We start from the raw sequence: 16,374 nt of genomic DNA, 5'->3' as shown, positions 1-16,374 counted from the left end.
ATGGGCACTCTGGGTAGTGGCTGCCATATTGGGCAGGGCAGATGGCAAAACATTTCCTTCATTGCAGAAAATTTTTGCACATCCCTGGTATATCTCCAGGATCAGCAAACTTTTCCTTTATGTTTTGTGCCATATGATCTCAGAATAACTACTATATTCTGCCACTGTAATGCAAAAGTAACCATAATAAACATTGAAACTAATAAGCATGGATGTTTTACAATAAAGTTTTATTTACAAAAACAGGTGGCAGGCCAGATTTGACCTATGGGCCATAGTGTGTAGACCTTTGGACTAGAAAGTCTTCTCTTCCAACTCTGCTTAACTTTCTGCTTATCTTTGAAGCCTTAGCCCCAATACCAAGTGTCTCCATCCCCTCAATTGGAATCAGTCATGCTCTCCTCTGCATCCACAGCATTTTGCATTTCTATTATTGTACCATCACAATCTGCTCTGCAGTGGTCCTAACCTGTGCCACAGAGAGATGTGTCTTAGGAACCACTAGGCATTCTTCAAGGCCAAAGATGAAATTATGTTCTTCATAGTGTCTAAGTATTCAGCCTTACTGTTACCGTTCTATTTATGAAAAGCAAACAAAATTCCACACCATTCTGAGATGTTCAATTTAAGATACACTGTTACATTTCCTTCTAAAAATGGTATTACATCAAAATATTGCTCAATGAGAAAACCCTAATTATCTAAACTCTTACTATTCTTTTCACAAATTACTAGATTTAAATATTTATAGTTACCTTAAACATAAATTTTTCACAAAAATAAAACATTTATATGTACTCAATTACACAAATACAAAATTATTTACATAATAAAATTAGTACAGCTACAGAATTCTCTACCTAAGTAAAATAATTTCACAGCTAAAATGGCAAAACTATGAATGACTGACTCAGGAACAGTTGGTAGAACTAGTAAGACCAAGTTTAAATTTGCTATAAAATTTAAAATCTTGCTTTCCTTAAGATTCAAAGGAAGACAGAGGCTAAAGTTATGACCCAAGTGTTTGTTGATTAAGAGGAGTTGACTGTACCAGTTATGATTAGCAATAATTTATGTTATACAATAACCCAGGAAAATGAATCAATTATGATGTAAAATTGAGGGTTTTTTAAACTGACTATACCACAGCATTATTAAAAACTACAGCTATTGCCAAATTCAAAGCTGATGATAATGACACATTTGGGATAATCAATAGAATATTCTCCTGGATATCACACTTAACAGATTAAATCATGAGTTTATTCTACTCTTACGACTAACTTCTCCCTATAACATTGTCAAAGTGACACCATTGATAAATATAGTCAATAACCTTGTAGAAGAATTCAAATACAAACTCCTATACCAAGGTCATCTGCTACATGAAAAATGTAATAGCCTCCATTTTAAATACTAAATACTAATAAAATAAAAATAACCAAAATAATGAAAGTAAAATAAACAATACTTCACTTGTTTACTGAAGCTGCAGGTGAAGTATGGAGTATCTTTTCATCTTCCCCTTGAGAACTACTAAATTCTGAATCCAGAAACCGCTTTCCAATCTTTGGCCGCTTCAGATGACCACTTCGTGTGCGAGTGGAAACAGGTGTTTTATCGGGACCTGAGAAAAAACAGCAAAACTACAATTATTATGTACTCAAATACACAGAAATACAAGAACTGTGCTAGTTTACAGATATCCCCACCATTACACACTTCCTTTCTTTCACATCAGACATAGAAACAATGCCAGTATTTTTTTCTAAATTATGAAATAACTTTGTCCATATTCATTCCTCACAATTCCATGTTACCTTGAGCTTTTCAAGTGTTTCTGAATTTTCACTTATATTCTCTCCCAATAACCTTGGGAAGTAAACAAGGTAGATGTTACTGTCCCCATTTTATAGGTAAGAAAAAGAGGAAAAAAGAGGTACCATAGCTCACTCTGTTCACAAAGCAAAAGCAGTGGTACTGGTGGCATTAGAACCCAGACCCTGACTTTAAAGCTGGATAAGTCTTCACTTACTCTAACAACAGTCACACACACACCCCTAATTTTAAATGTCTCAAATATTTTCTGATAGACCAGATGAATTTCTTACCTTCAGAAGTGCTTGGAAAGGCATCTTTTAGAGAATCAATCTAAAACAGAGATACAGATTAAAACCAAAAGTTTCAGATCATTTTTTTTCTCCCTATCACTCGATTCAGTATCAAAGAAAGTCTTTTAAAATGTATTCCAAATAGTGCTTTATGTACTTACAATTTATCAATTAAGAAAACTTACTTAAGAAATAAGGCTGTTACTGCCTCAGTTTATTTTGAATCTAAGAATTTATCAACCCAACTTTTATGTTATCATGGTGAACACTGGAGTTTCTGGTCTTCTGTCCTAAGCTACCTTCTCTTCTCTTTTTTAATTTTTATTTCTCTTCTTTTTCCAAGTGAGAAAAAGGGAGATGGAGACAATCTCCCACATGCGCCCTGTTGGACAGATAAATTATTTTATATTCACTTCATTAAAGATGGCCTCTGCCCACGTGGGACGGCTGATTGCCTTTCATGCTTGGGAAGGGGCTTGGTTATGCTAATGTGTGTTGGGGGAGGGCTTTCGCACCTAAAGTTTTAAAAGAAGGAGCTAGGAGGCCATTTTGGGAGAGAATGACCACATTCTTAAAGAGAGGAAGAGCCCATGTTGTAGCAGGGAAGGGAGGCCACAAGGAGGAGGCAGCCAAAATGGTGGAATGGTGAAGAAGACAGTTTGTGCAGGAGAAGGAGATGGGGAACAGAGGTGAAATAAAACTGGTGAGGTGAAGACCTTTGATTCTAGAAAAACTCAGATGAGTCAGTGGCTTTAGGAGCCCTGAATGGAAAGGGAAGTGTTTTCCCACTGTGTGTTTTTACTTGCTTGCCAAGTACAAGTCTATAATAAAGGAAAATGGACCACGAGTTTTTGGCTCCGCAGTTTCTTTACAATCAATCCGGGTTAAATGCGAACCTACAAAGGCCAGGCGGCTGTGATGGCGGCTGCAGATACTAGCTTTACACACCCTGACCAGGATCAACCTGGCAACCCCTGTCTGAGACTGATGCTCTGCCTATCTGGGGCCATGCTTGCAACTGAGCTATTTTTAGCACCTGAGGCACGGGTCCCAGGGAGCCATCCTAGCACCCAAGGCCGATGCGCTTGAACCAAAAGAGCCATGGCTGTGGGAAAGGAAAAGAGAAAGACAGAAGGGGGAAGGGAAGAGAGGCAGATGATTGCCTCTCTTGTCTGCCCTTACTAGGAATCAAACCCACGATATCCACACACCAGACCAATGATCTACTACTGAACCAACTGGCCAGGGCTATCTTCTCTTTTCAATCTACATACTTACTTTCCCTTTATAAATTTTTCTACTATTTTCACTTCAACATCTATCTGCTGATAAATACAAATATACAATTTAATCTCCCCAACTTCTTTCCTGAAGTTTTCAAAGCACTATTTCCAATGAAATATCTCTCCAGTGGATGTTCCATCAAATTTCACATCTAACCTGTCTGAAACTGAACAATATTAATAATCTTTTCCCAATATTATACCCTATCTTGGTTAAACAGCAGTAACAATTCAGGCATTCTTACCAGAAACCTGTAAAGAAGTAATGACTTTTTCCTATCCCTCGTTCAATCAACCACAAAACCTATCAATTCTGACTCTGAAGAATCTCTCAGAACGGCCCCCTCCTTTGTATTGCCAATGCCTTCGTTCAGACCTGTAGCATCTTTAACACAAACTGTTTTAATAGCCTCCTCATCCTATCCCTCACTCTAATCAAATGCCCCATAATCCTCTCCATTCTGATGACAGTGATGCTCCTAAACTGCACACTGTGCTACTCCTTCTCTTAAAAATTAATAGTTTAGGCCTGACCTGTGGTGGTGCAGTGGATAAAGCATTGACTTGGAATTCTGAGGTTGCCGGTTCAAAACCCTGTACTTGTCTGGTCAAGGCACATATGAGTGTTAAAGTTGATGCTTTCTGCTCCTCCCCCCTTTCTCATTCTGTCTGTCTGTCTGTCTGTCTGTCTCTCTCTGTCTCTCCCCTCTGTATAATTAATAAATATTTAAAAAAGATTAATAGTTTATCATTGCCTAGAACACACTCTCAGCCTCTACAATACCAAAAACTCTTCCATGTCAAATACGCCATTTCTGTTCACACACCTGTGTTCATACATGCTATCCCTTGGAATGTCCCAGCAGCACTTGGCACAGGACTCCCACCCACCCTATGAAAGTCAGCTCAGTTCAGCTCAGCTACGGACCTTGGTGAAGTCCTTGGATAGAGTTAGTCATACTCTGTTATGCACCTGCAATCACCTGCTATGTGCTCTAGTAAGGCAACTATTATCCCACAGTAAACAGTTGTTCAGTTACCTGTTTCCAATAATGGACCACCTACTTCTCCCATGCTTAACAGATCCATAATTTGTCCAGCACCTGCAGAGTACCTATTTTATTATACACACTGCTATCCAGTCACACAGTTATCGAAACCCTACAAATGGTGAGCACATACACTTCAAGGAGTGTTTTACAGGACACAAACAAGGGAGTGACTGAGACGAAAATAAAAATCCTGTGTTTGGGGCCTGATCTGTGGTGGCGCAGTGGATAAAGCATCGACCTGGAAATGCTGAGGTCGCTGGTTCAAAACTCTGGGCTTGCCTGGTCAAGGCACATATGGGAGTTGATGCTTCCAGCTCCTCCCCCCTTCTCTCTCTCTGTCTCTCTCTTCTCTCTCTCTCTCTTTCTGTCTCTCTCTCTCCTCTCTAAAAATGAATAAAATAAAAATATTTTAAAAATCCTGTGTTTGGGAAGCCTGCAGTTCAACTAGACAAGATTAAAACATAAAGATGAATAAATAAAAGGTACAAAAAGCAAAGTACATGTAATGTTTTATGTCCAAAAAATGGAACAAGCAAATGGAAACACCATCACTTAAAGAATAAATCATGTAGCGATAATCATTTCATAATGTATAAGTACATCAAAACATAAAGTTGTATACATTAGGTATACAATTATTTGTCAATAATACCTAAATAAAGCTAAAAATTACATCCTGTAGTAAAAATAAACAAATAAAACCACATCCCCATGTACTAATAAGAAGAAATATAACAACTACTTAATAAAAAGTATTTTCCTTGAATTATTAAAGTAATAAAGAAAATGAACTTCTAAAATGAGAGAAAATTTAATTCATGCTGCCAACCTTATAACATGGTATAATTTTAATACATTCTCACTAAAATAACACACTGAAAAGTATCTGGCTTAATATTAAATTAAATCATTGGTCTCACTGTATGTATGGAAGGAGTAGGTTTTTCTCCTTTCCCGAGTTTTATGACCAAAACTAACTCAGTTATATGAGTATAACTGAGGTATCTGGATTGCAATGTAATAGAACTGGGGCTTATTTTAAAGTCTGAAATTACAAATGTAGAAAAAAATTTATAAACTCTAATTCTTCATATATAGTTATTCTAGTATCCTTAGAAATGTTTTAAAATTTTTCACTCACATAGTCAACAATCATGCTAATTAAAACAGGAAATAAGAGGAACAAGTAATTCTCTAAAGTACTTGTATCTCTGAAATGCACCTGCATTTACAAAGACAAACTCAACACTCACTAAAAATATACTCAGATAACAATGTACAAAACAAACAGAACTGTAATAAGCACCAGCACAACAAAACACTGCATAAATACAGACTTCAAGAATCCCATCAGTGGATCTGTACTTTCAGTAGTATCAAATAAGTTCTAGGAAAGTACCTAAGTCCAGTAATGAGACCTTCCCTTCTATTTTCAGATTACCTAGTACTTGCAAAGTACATTTCATTCTACAAAGGCCTAGCACACGCTTACTGAACCTTTATAGGGAATCACCCATCTAATCTTGAACCCTCTATACCAGGGGTCCCCAAACTTTTTACACAGGGGGCCAGTTTACTGTCCCTCAGACTGTTGGAGGGCCGGACTATAAAAAAAAAACTATGAACAAATCCCTATGCACACTGCACATATCTTATTTTAAAGTAAAAAACAAAACGGGAACAAATACAATATTTAAAATAAAAGAACAAGTAAATTTCAATCAACAAACTGACCAATATTTCAATGGGAACTATGCTCCTCTCACTGACCACCAATGAAAGAGGTGCCCTTCCAGAAGTGTGGCGGAGGCCGGATAAATGGCCTCAGGGGGCCACATGTGGCCCGCGGGCCGTAGTTTGGGGGCCCCTGCTCTATACCTTGGATTGGGGAACTTTAGCTAAAGCCCTGAATGTCAATGTAGAACTCTACAGGTTCTACATTGCCCCTTCCTTTGTGCTTGTTAATTAGCAAAAGAAATTTAGCCCTTTCTCCATGACAGCAAAATGGCCATTAATCATTCTTTCCCTTGTCACCTGATCTCCCTCCCTTGTAATCCTGTTACCTCTGTTCTGCTTCTGATCAATAAAAGCTAAGGGAGAATGAGATTCAGGAGGTCTCCCTTTGTCTCCCTTGGCAGGCCTCCCCTCTTCCTCTTGACATAAGCTTGTGTCTTGAGTAGGTTTTTTTCACGTGACACTGGTAGTTCCCAGGGGGCTGGAGTACTACAAACCTTAGCCTCAAACTTCCCACAATAACTTCATAACCTTTGGTCTACTGCTAATTCCACTTGTAGAAGCCTATCTGTGCAAGGAAATGATTACATATGCACAATGATGCAAGTATAAATGTGTTCATTGCATGTATACATGTAAAACTTTAAAATGTTAAGGAAATAAATTATGGTATTTACATATGATAGACTAGTGTGCTGCTATCTAACAATCATTTAATAATAGAAATGCCATAAAAATGCTTAAAATACTATGCTAATAGAAAAAAATAGAAGCAGCATAAAAGAAATGAAAAACAAAATGTATGCAGATACATGTATATTATAATATTATATACAGAATGTTAACAACTGCTATATCTGGAATAGTGAAATTAGAGATTTTTACTTTATTCTGTTACTTTATATGTATTACAAATTGAAAGAAAATTAAGTTCATAGTAACCAACCAAAAGATAATACACTAGAAATTATATAAGTTTGTTGAATAAATAACATTTGAAAAATTAAATATTGACTGAATCTATAAAACGGAAACAGAAGAATTATTTACTACAATAAATGTACAGTGTACCTACAGTTAGCTGCATCTCACTGGATTGATTATCTTCCATTCCTGCTTCATATTCCGGGACAGATGCAAGATCACGTTCTCCAGGAACAGGTCTTTTAGCTTCAATGGAAGAAACTGCTGGGTATAGAAAAAAAATGTTTTTAATTGTAATGCAGTCAGTATTTGGTTTTAATTACAGTGTTCTTCTGATATTCACAAAAGCACAGCAGAGCAGTCTAAATAGGAGGGTGTTGAAAATCTAGGTGTGGTATAATCCCTTCACCAATATTTTATAATGAAACCTTGCAATTATAAAAGAGTCTTAAATAGTTATCTGTATTTTGTAACTTTGAGGACAGATGCATGAGATTGGGGACTGACTACCTTTGGACCCCTGATGCCTATTCTACTCTGCTTTAGTAATCTGTTTATTTCTTACCCACCAATTCCTACTGGATTATTACATTCTGCTGAGCTATTCTTAGTGACTCAATGTTAACATGTAACAAAAAAATCATACTTCAGAAAAGAGGGTCTGTTACTAGAGAGATCATATGACAATACACTACTGCTCTGGACTGTTAAGACACAACCATCAGCAAACTCGGCTATAGTTAAGCAGGACATGTGATTCAAATTAATAACATTCTTACCTGTAATTTTAAGTGTTTCTCTCTGTAATGCTCTGGTGACAGGTATTCGCTGGCACCAGTGTCCAACACCTTCAACTTCCCAAAGGAGCTCATGGTCTCCTGGATACTTTTCAAAGTATTGCTTGCAAGCTGAAAAACATATTTAAATTTCCTAGAAATCCCAAATATCAATTGTTTTAGAAAACAGAAAGAAAATGGAAAGCTGCCAACTCAATGAGCTAGTGTAACTTTGATACCAAAACACCAAGGCAACTAAAAAAATAATAATAATAATACAGCTGCCTAATTTACATAAAAATTATAAATAAAATTCCATATTAACATTTTAATTTTACCAAGCAATAAAAATCCTAATAAAAGATGTGTTTAACCTTCATGGAGAAAATTACTAAATTTTGAGGAACATAAAAGGGTTGTTTGACACAATAATGTAAAAATATCAATTCTTACTAAATTATTTTATAAATTTGATGCAATCCTAAACAAAATCCCACAGAGTTTCTTTTTAATAGAACTTTACAAAACTTGATTGCAAGGTTAAAATGAAAGAAGAGTTAAGAAAAAATATTGAGAACAAATCTGAAGAAAAAAATAAGGACTTACCCTAGTAGATATCAAGAATCATCATAAAGACACAATAATTAAAATAACCTGCCTGACCAGGTGGTGGCGCAGTGGATAGAGCATCAGACTGGGATGCCCAAGACCCAGGTTCTAGACCCCGAGGTCGCCAGCTTGAGCGCGGGCTCATCTGGTTTGAGGAAAAGCTCACCAGCTTGGACCCAAGGTTGCTGGCTCGAGCAAGGGGTTACTTGGTCTGCTGAAGGCCCAAGGTCAAGGCACATATGAGAAAGCAATCAATGAACAACTAAAGTGTCGCAATGCGAAATGAAAAACTAATGACTGATGCTTCTCATCTCTCCGTTCCTGTCTGTCTGTCCCTATCTATCCCTCTCTCTGACTCTCTGTCTCTGAAAAAAAAAATTACCTGGCATTGCTTTAAGAATATGGCAAAAGAGGAAAAGAAAGGAGGAAGTAAATGAGCAAGAAGAAGAAAAATTTAAATACCAGGAAAGAACCACACACACACACTAAAAACTTGGCAAATGGCCTGACCAGGCGGTGGCGCAGTGGATAGAGCATCGGACTGGGATGTGGAGGACCCAGATTCGAGACCCTGATGTCGCCAGCTTGAGTGCGGGCTCATCTGGTTTGAGCAAGGCTCACCAGCTTGACCCAAGGTCGCTGGATCGAGCAAGGGGTCCTTCGGTCTGCTGCAGTCCCCCGGTCAAGACACACATGAAAAATCAATCAATGAACAACTAAGGAACTGCAATGAAGAATTGATGTTTCTCATCTCTATCCCTTCTTGTCTGTCTGTCCCTATCTATCCTTCTCTCTGACTCTCTCTGTCTCTGCCACAAAAATAAAAAAGGCGAACATTTCCCTAATAGGTTGAAAAAATGTGTGTCAGAAAACAAAGCATGCTGGGAGCTTTCCAACAGCTCTAAAAACAAACAAACAAAAAAACGTGGCAAATGACAGAGGAAATATTATATCTCAGCAGAGAATAAACAAACTATTAAAATAATAATGCTGGGGGGGGATGATGCTAGAATATAAATCCACATTAAAAAAACAGACCCAGGCCGGATGGCTCAGCGGTAGAGCGTCAGCGTGTGCAAGTCCCAGGTTCATTTCCCGGTCAGGGCACACAGGAAAAGCGCCCATCTGCTTCTCCATCCTTCCCCCTCTCCTTTCCTCTCTATCTCTCTCTTACCCTCTCGCAGTCAAGACTCCATTGGAGCAAAGTTGGCCCGGGCGCTGAGGATGGCTCTATGGCCTCCACCTCAGGCACTAGAATGGCTCTGGACACAACGGAGCAATGCTCAGATGGGCAGAGCATCACCCCCTGGTGGGCATGCCGGGTGGATCCCGGTCAGGCACATTCAGGAGTCTGACTGCTTCCCTGCTTCTAACTTCGAAAAAATACAAAAAAAAAGTCAGACCTTGACCTTACATCAACATCATTTGTAAAACCAAATTCTAGGTGGAGTCTAAGACCGATTATGAAAAGCAAAATGTGCCTGATAGTCAGTGATGCAATGAATAGAGCATTGTCCTGGGACACTGAGGAGGACTCGGGTTTGAAACCTCAAGGTTGCCGACTTGAGTGTGGGCCCATCTGGATTAAGCGTGGGATCACAGACATGACTGCATGGTCGCTGGCTTCAGCAAGGGGTCACTGGCTTGGCTGGACCATCCCCCATCAGTCAAGGCACATATGAGAAAGCAATTAATGAACAACCAAGGTGCCACAACTATGAGTTGATACTTCTCATTCTCTCCCTTCCTGTCTGTCCCTCTCTCTATCTCTTACTTAAAAAGAAAAAAAGATTAAATAAAAAAAAAGAGGATGACGTCAGAGTAATGGCGGAGTAGGAAGTGATACCGATAAATCTCCCCCAAAACTCAACAAGATCTTCAACCAGAAACAGAAAAACCTATACTTGGAGCTTCCAGATTCTTCGCAATACACCCAAAGGTATGATTGAGTGAAAAATTGGCTAAATATATAACCAAACCCCGAAGGAAATAGGGAGTAAGAAATGCTCCGCCTTCCTCACTAACCTAAACAGGGCGGCTTTCTCTGGTAACTGTGAATATAGAAACTGAGGCGGGCAAAGGGGGTGAATAGATCCAGGCCCCTGCAGCAAAAACGGCCGAACCAGGCTGTGGCTCAGAGATCCAAGCCGAGGAAAATCTGATCCTGTAGCAACCCGGACAATACAAGCTAACACTCGCGCCAAACCCAAACAAAGAAAGACAAGCGGAGCGGCCATTTTACCCGGTCTCCTGGTCGGTGCGCAGTTAGTGGAAGAGAGATTTCTTCCTAAGCCGCGGAAGTGGGTGCCCGTGTTGCCCCACGGAGAGGCAGGGTCAGAGGTCTCTCTGTGGGCTGAGGGCAGAGTCTCTGGGCAGCCCCAGCGCCCTGGGAAAGCCACGCACGGGAGGGAGTGAGAACTAATCCCAACGGTGGAGATTTTCCGTGCTGGAGGCTGTTTCACTCAGAGGGAACCACGGCCGGCCTCATATCCTGGTTTGCGCGCGCAGATAAGGAGTGAGCGATTCCTCCGAGTGCCTCGGCAGTGCGCGCCCGTGTTATCGCACAGAGGGGCAGAGTCAGGGGCCTTTGTGTGGGCCAAAGCGGAATCTCGGGCCGCCCCAGCGCCTTGCAAAAGCCGCACACGGGGACGGAGCGAGACTCAATTCCAACGCTGCAACTTTCCCTGCGGTTGGGGGTTTCACTCAGAGCGTGAGACTGCTGGCCGGATATCCTGGTTGCAGACAGTGAGTGAGAGTTTCCTCCAAGCGCCCCGGAAGTGGGCGCCCGCTTGTGTTACCGGATAGAGTGGCAGAGCCAGAGGTCTTCGAGTGGGCGGAAAGCCCGCCTGACTATGCTAGCAGCTCTGACTGACTGAGCCTTACCCAGAGCCCTGTGCTGAGTGGAAATAGAGTGGGGAGTTGCCAGCAATTTGAGCCTCTTACTATCCAGGCAGAGGCAGCAGCAACCCCATACCTGGACTATCAGGCTACTAATTGAGGAAGGAAAGACTAGGAGAAAGGCTCCAGGAACATGGACTCTCTCACTGTCGGAGCCTATAAATGCTAATGAGCCTCGACTCCCAACGAGAATAAAGCACAATACATGACATTGCCATAGAGACTTATCAACTGCAAACCTCTACCTGAGTGTGCCAAAGGGGCAGAACCCGGGGTACAGAGTCACCGACCAGGAAGAGGGAGAGAAAAGAAAAAGCAAGAAGATAACCTCTCAAAATCAAGAATAATCTGCAGACTTTATAACCTATCCCATTTTATTATATTTGTTCGTTTGTTTCTCTTATCTTCATTCTTGAGACTTTTTTTTCCTCCTCCAATTTGGCCGATTAACTCTCTGCCGGTCTTACTCTCTCCTCTCCTTGAACTACACTACCCATAAGTGTTACATCTCCCATTATCATTTCTCTTCTCTTCCTTTCTCTCTATGAGGGTTGCACTCCAAAACCCTTAACTCTCTCTCTCTCTCTCCTTTCTTTTTTCTTCTTTTAGTGGTTCCCTCTTTTTTTCTCTCTCTCTCTTTCTTTTCTCCCTCTATATTAGTTTCTTCCTTTCTCCTTTACATCTCCTCTCATTCAAACCTCAATAACAAACAAATTATCTTATCTGGGACTCAAACCTATGTTTGTGGCATTTTGGGGGGTTTTTACTTCACCTTTTTAACTCACTAGCAGTGCTCCCATCCCTGGCTCTCCATATTATCTAGTTCTTGTTCCACTAAATACAATAGTAAGTTTTTAATTTGTCCCCCCATTTTTCCATTTTCCTCTTATTCCTCTCATCATAACTCTTAGAAAACCAACACCTAAAAGCAAATCATTTTATTCTTGACCCAAATTTTTTCCTTATTTGCTTTTTGTGGGTCCATACGCTCTCTTTTTTTTCTTTTTTCTTTTATTTTTTTTCCTTTTTTTTTTTTTTTTTTTTTTTCTTTCTCTCTTTTTTGCCCCTTTATTACTTTTCCCCAATTCAGGCCCTCCATCACAGGCATTGTTTGTTATAACTCACAGTCCACCACAAGATTTTCTCAAGAAAGAGGGGAGAGGAGAGGAGAGGAAAAAAAGAGGGGGGGAATAATTTCCTTTTTAAAAAATTTTTATTTTATTTTATTTTTCTTTATTTCATTATTAATTTTTTTTTTAAAAAAAAAACAACTCTTTTCGATTTGTTATTTTTTTATTTTTTTTAACTTTTTATTCTTTATTAAATCTCATTAATACTATCAACAAAACCACCCTCAGATGCCATTAAGGAAGAGAAAATCGAATATCATGGATACAAAAGAAAGAGAGGTAACACAGCTAGATGAGGAAAAATCTATGGAGAAAAAATTTAATATATTGGAAACCTTGGAGCTAAATGACAGAGAATTCAAGATAGAAATCCTAAAAATCCTCCGAGATATACAAGAAAACACAGAAAGGCAATATAGGGAAATCAGAAAACAACTCCATGAACACAAAGAATATATGTCCAAGGAAATTGAAACTATAAAAACAAATCAAACAGAGATGAAAAACTCAATTCACGAGCTGAAAAACGAAGTAACAAGCTTAGCTAATAGAACAGGTCAGATAGAAGAGAGGATTAGTGAAATAGAAGACAAGCAACTTGAGGCACAACAGAGAGAAGAAGAAAGAGACTCAAAAATTAAAAAAAATGAGATAGCCCTACAAGAATTATCTGACTCCATCAAAAAGAATAACATAAGAATAATAGGTATATCAGAGGGAGAAGAGAGAGAAAATGGAATGGAGAACATACTTAAACAAATAATTGATGAGAACTTCCCAAGCCTGTGGAAAGAACTAAAGCCTCAAGTTCAAGAAGCAAACAGAACTCCAAGTTTTCTTAACCCCAACAAACCTACTCCAAGGCATATCATAATGAAATGCCTTGTTACTTAGATGAGTTTCCTGTAGGCAGCATACAGTTGGATTTTCTTTTTTAATCCATTCTGCTACTCTGTGCCTTTTTATTGGTGAGTTTAATCCGTTTACATTTAGTGTAATTATTGATACTTGTGAGTTCCCTATTGCCATTTTATATCTTGCTTTCTGTTAGTTTTGTGTCTTGTTTGATCCTTCTCTTTCCTTTTGTGACACAAAGGAGTCACAAAATGCCTTTGTGTTGACACAAACCAACAGCAAAGAAAAAATTCTCAAGGCAGCCAGGGAAAAGAAGAATACAACATATAAAGGAAGGCCCATTAGATTATCATCAGATTTCTCAGCAGAAACTCTACAAGCTAGAAGAGAGTGGACCCCAATATTTAAAGTCCTGAAAGAGAGGAACTTTCAGCCACGAATACTATACCCATCAAAGCTATCTTCAAATACGAAGGAGAAATAAAAACATTCACAGATACAGAAAAGATGAGGGAATTTATCATCAGAAAACCCCCACTCCAGGAATTACTAAAGGGGGTTCTCCAATCAGATACAAAGAACAAAAAAAAACAGAGCCACAAGTGAAAGCTCCAAGAAGAACACAATAAAACCAAATTTAAACTGTGACAACAACAAAAAGAAAGAGGGGGAGAAGACGGAGATTAACAGTAGCAAAGGACGATGGAGTGCAAAAGTACTCACAAAATAGTTCGCTACAATGAACAGGGTAGGGACCCTTTTCATTACTCAAAGGTAACCACCATTGAAAAAACCACCACAGAAGCACATGAGATAAAAAAGATAGCAACAGAGGAAAGATGTATGGAATACAACCAAATAAAAACAAAAGATAGAAAAACGAAAGAGAAGGATCAAACAAGACACAAAACTAACAGAAAGCAAGATATAAAATGGCAATAGGGAACTCACAAGTATCAATAATTACACTAAATGTAAACGGATTAAACTCACCAATAAAAAGGCACAGAGTAGCAGAATGGATTAAAAAAGAAAATCCAACTGTATGCTGCCTACAGGAAACTCATCTAAGTAACAAGGATAAAAACAAATTCAAAGTGAAAGGCTGGAAAACAATACTCCAAGCAAATAACATCCAAAAAAAAGCAGGTGTAGCAATACTCATATCGGATAATGCTGACTACAAGACAGGAAAAGTACTCAGAGACAAAAATGGCCATTTCATAATGGCTAAGGGGACACTGAATCAAGAAGACATAACAATTCTTAATATATATGCACCAAACCAAGGAGCACCAAAATATATAAGACAGCTACTTATTGATCTTAAAACAAAAACTGACAAAAATACAATCATACTTGGAGACCTCAATACACCGCTGACGGCTCTAGATCGGTCATCCAAACAGAGAATCAACAAAGACATAGTGGCCTTAAACAAAACACTAGAGCACCTGGATATGATAGACATCTACAGGACATTTCATCCCAAAGTGACTGAGTATACATTTTTCTCCAGTGTACATGGATCATTCTCAAGAATTGACCATATGTTGGGCCACAAAAACAATATCAGCAAATTCAGAAAAATTGAAGTTGTACCAAGCATATTTTCTGATCATAAAGCCTTGAAACTAGAATTCAACTGCAAAAAAGAGGAAAAAAATCCCACAAAAATGTGGAAACTAAACAACATACTTTTAAAAAATGAATGGGTCAAAGAAGAAATAAGTGCAGAGATCAAAAGATATATACAGACTAATGAAAATGACAATACGACATATCAGAATCTATGGGATGCAGCAAAAGCAGTGATAAGAGGGAAGTTCATATCGCTTCAGGCATATATGAACAAACAAGAGAGAGCCCAAGTGAACCACTTAACTTCCCACCTTAAGGAACTAGAAAAAGAAGAACAAAGACAACCCAAAACCAGCCGAAGAAAGGAGATAATAAAAATCAGAGCAGAAATAAATGAATTAGAGAACAGAAAAACTATAGAAAAAATTAATAGAACAAGGAGCTGGTTCTTTGAAAAGATCAACAAAATTGACAAACCCTTGGCAAGACTTACCAAGGAAAAAAGAGAAAGAACTCATATAAACAAGATACAAAATGAAAGAGGAGAAATCACCACGGACACTGTAGATATACAAAGAATTATTGTAGAATACTATGAAAAACTTTATGCCACTAAATTCAACAACCTAGAAGAAATGGATAAATTCCTAGAAAAATACAACCTTCCTAGACTGAGTCAAGAAGAAGCAGAAAGCCTAAACAGACCTATCAGTAGAGAAGAAATAGAAAAAAACCATTAAAAACCTCCCCCAAAATAAAAGTCCAGGACCTGACGGCTATACCAGCAAATTTTATCAAACATTCAAAGAAGACTTGGTTCCTATTCTACTGAAAGTCTTCCAAAAAATTGAAGAAGAAGCAATACTTCCAAACACATTTTATGAGGCCAACATAACCCTCAAACCAAAACCAGGCAAGGATGGCACAAAAAAAGAAAACTACAGACCAATATCTCTAATGAATACAGATGCTAAAATACTAAACAAAATACTAGCAAATCAAATACAACAACATATTAAAAAAATAATACATCACAATCAAGTGGGATTCATCCCAGAATCTCAAGGATGGTTCAACATACGTAAAACGGTTAACATAATACACCATATCAACAAAACAAAGAACAAAAACCACATGATCTTATCAATAGACGCAGAAAAGGCTTTCGATAAAATACAACACAATTTTATGTTTAAGACTCTCAACAAAATGGGCATAGAAGGAAAATATCTCAACATGATAAAGGCCATATATGATAAACCATCAGCTAACATCATATTAAATGGCACTAAACTGAAGGCTTTCCCCCTTAAATCAGGAACAAGACAGGGTTGTCCACTCTCTCCACTGTTATTTAATGTGGTACTAGAGGTTCTAGCCAGAGCAATCAGACAAGACAAAGAAATAAAAGGCATCCATAT

The 16,374-nt window shown here is 38.5% G+C and overlaps 1 protein-coding gene across 9 annotated transcripts in view; it reads right to left on the bottom strand.

Moving 5' to 3' along the window:
* FAM169A (family with sequence similarity 169 member A) overlaps positions 1 to 16,374 on the bottom strand; it is an 81,578-nt gene that overhangs the window by 9,743 nt on the left and 55,461 nt on the right. For 8 of the 9 annotated variants that reach the window (XM_066241148.1, XM_066241118.1, XM_066241100.1 and 5 more), the window contains 4 exons: positions 7,884 to 8,012; positions 7,256 to 7,368; positions 2,112 to 2,151; positions 1,477 to 1,627 (listed from right to left, as the gene is read on the bottom strand). In XM_066241148.1, coding sequence (XP_066097245.1) covers positions 1,477 to 1,627; positions 2,112 to 2,151; positions 7,256 to 7,368; positions 7,884 to 8,012 — 433 coding nt within the window. The remainder of the gene's footprint in view (positions 1 to 1,476; positions 1,628 to 2,111; positions 2,152 to 7,255; positions 7,369 to 7,883; positions 8,013 to 16,374) is intronic. The other variant, XM_066241166.1, reaches the window with a different exon arrangement.

This window comes from Saccopteryx bilineata, chromosome 1 (genome assembly GCF_036850765.1).
Source record: "Saccopteryx bilineata isolate mSacBil1 chromosome 1, mSacBil1_pri_phased_curated, whole genome shotgun sequence".
Classification (NCBI taxonomy): Eukaryota; Metazoa; Chordata; class Mammalia; order Chiroptera; family Emballonuridae; genus Saccopteryx; species Saccopteryx bilineata.
This window is presented reverse-complemented; position numbering and strand designations above follow the sequence as displayed.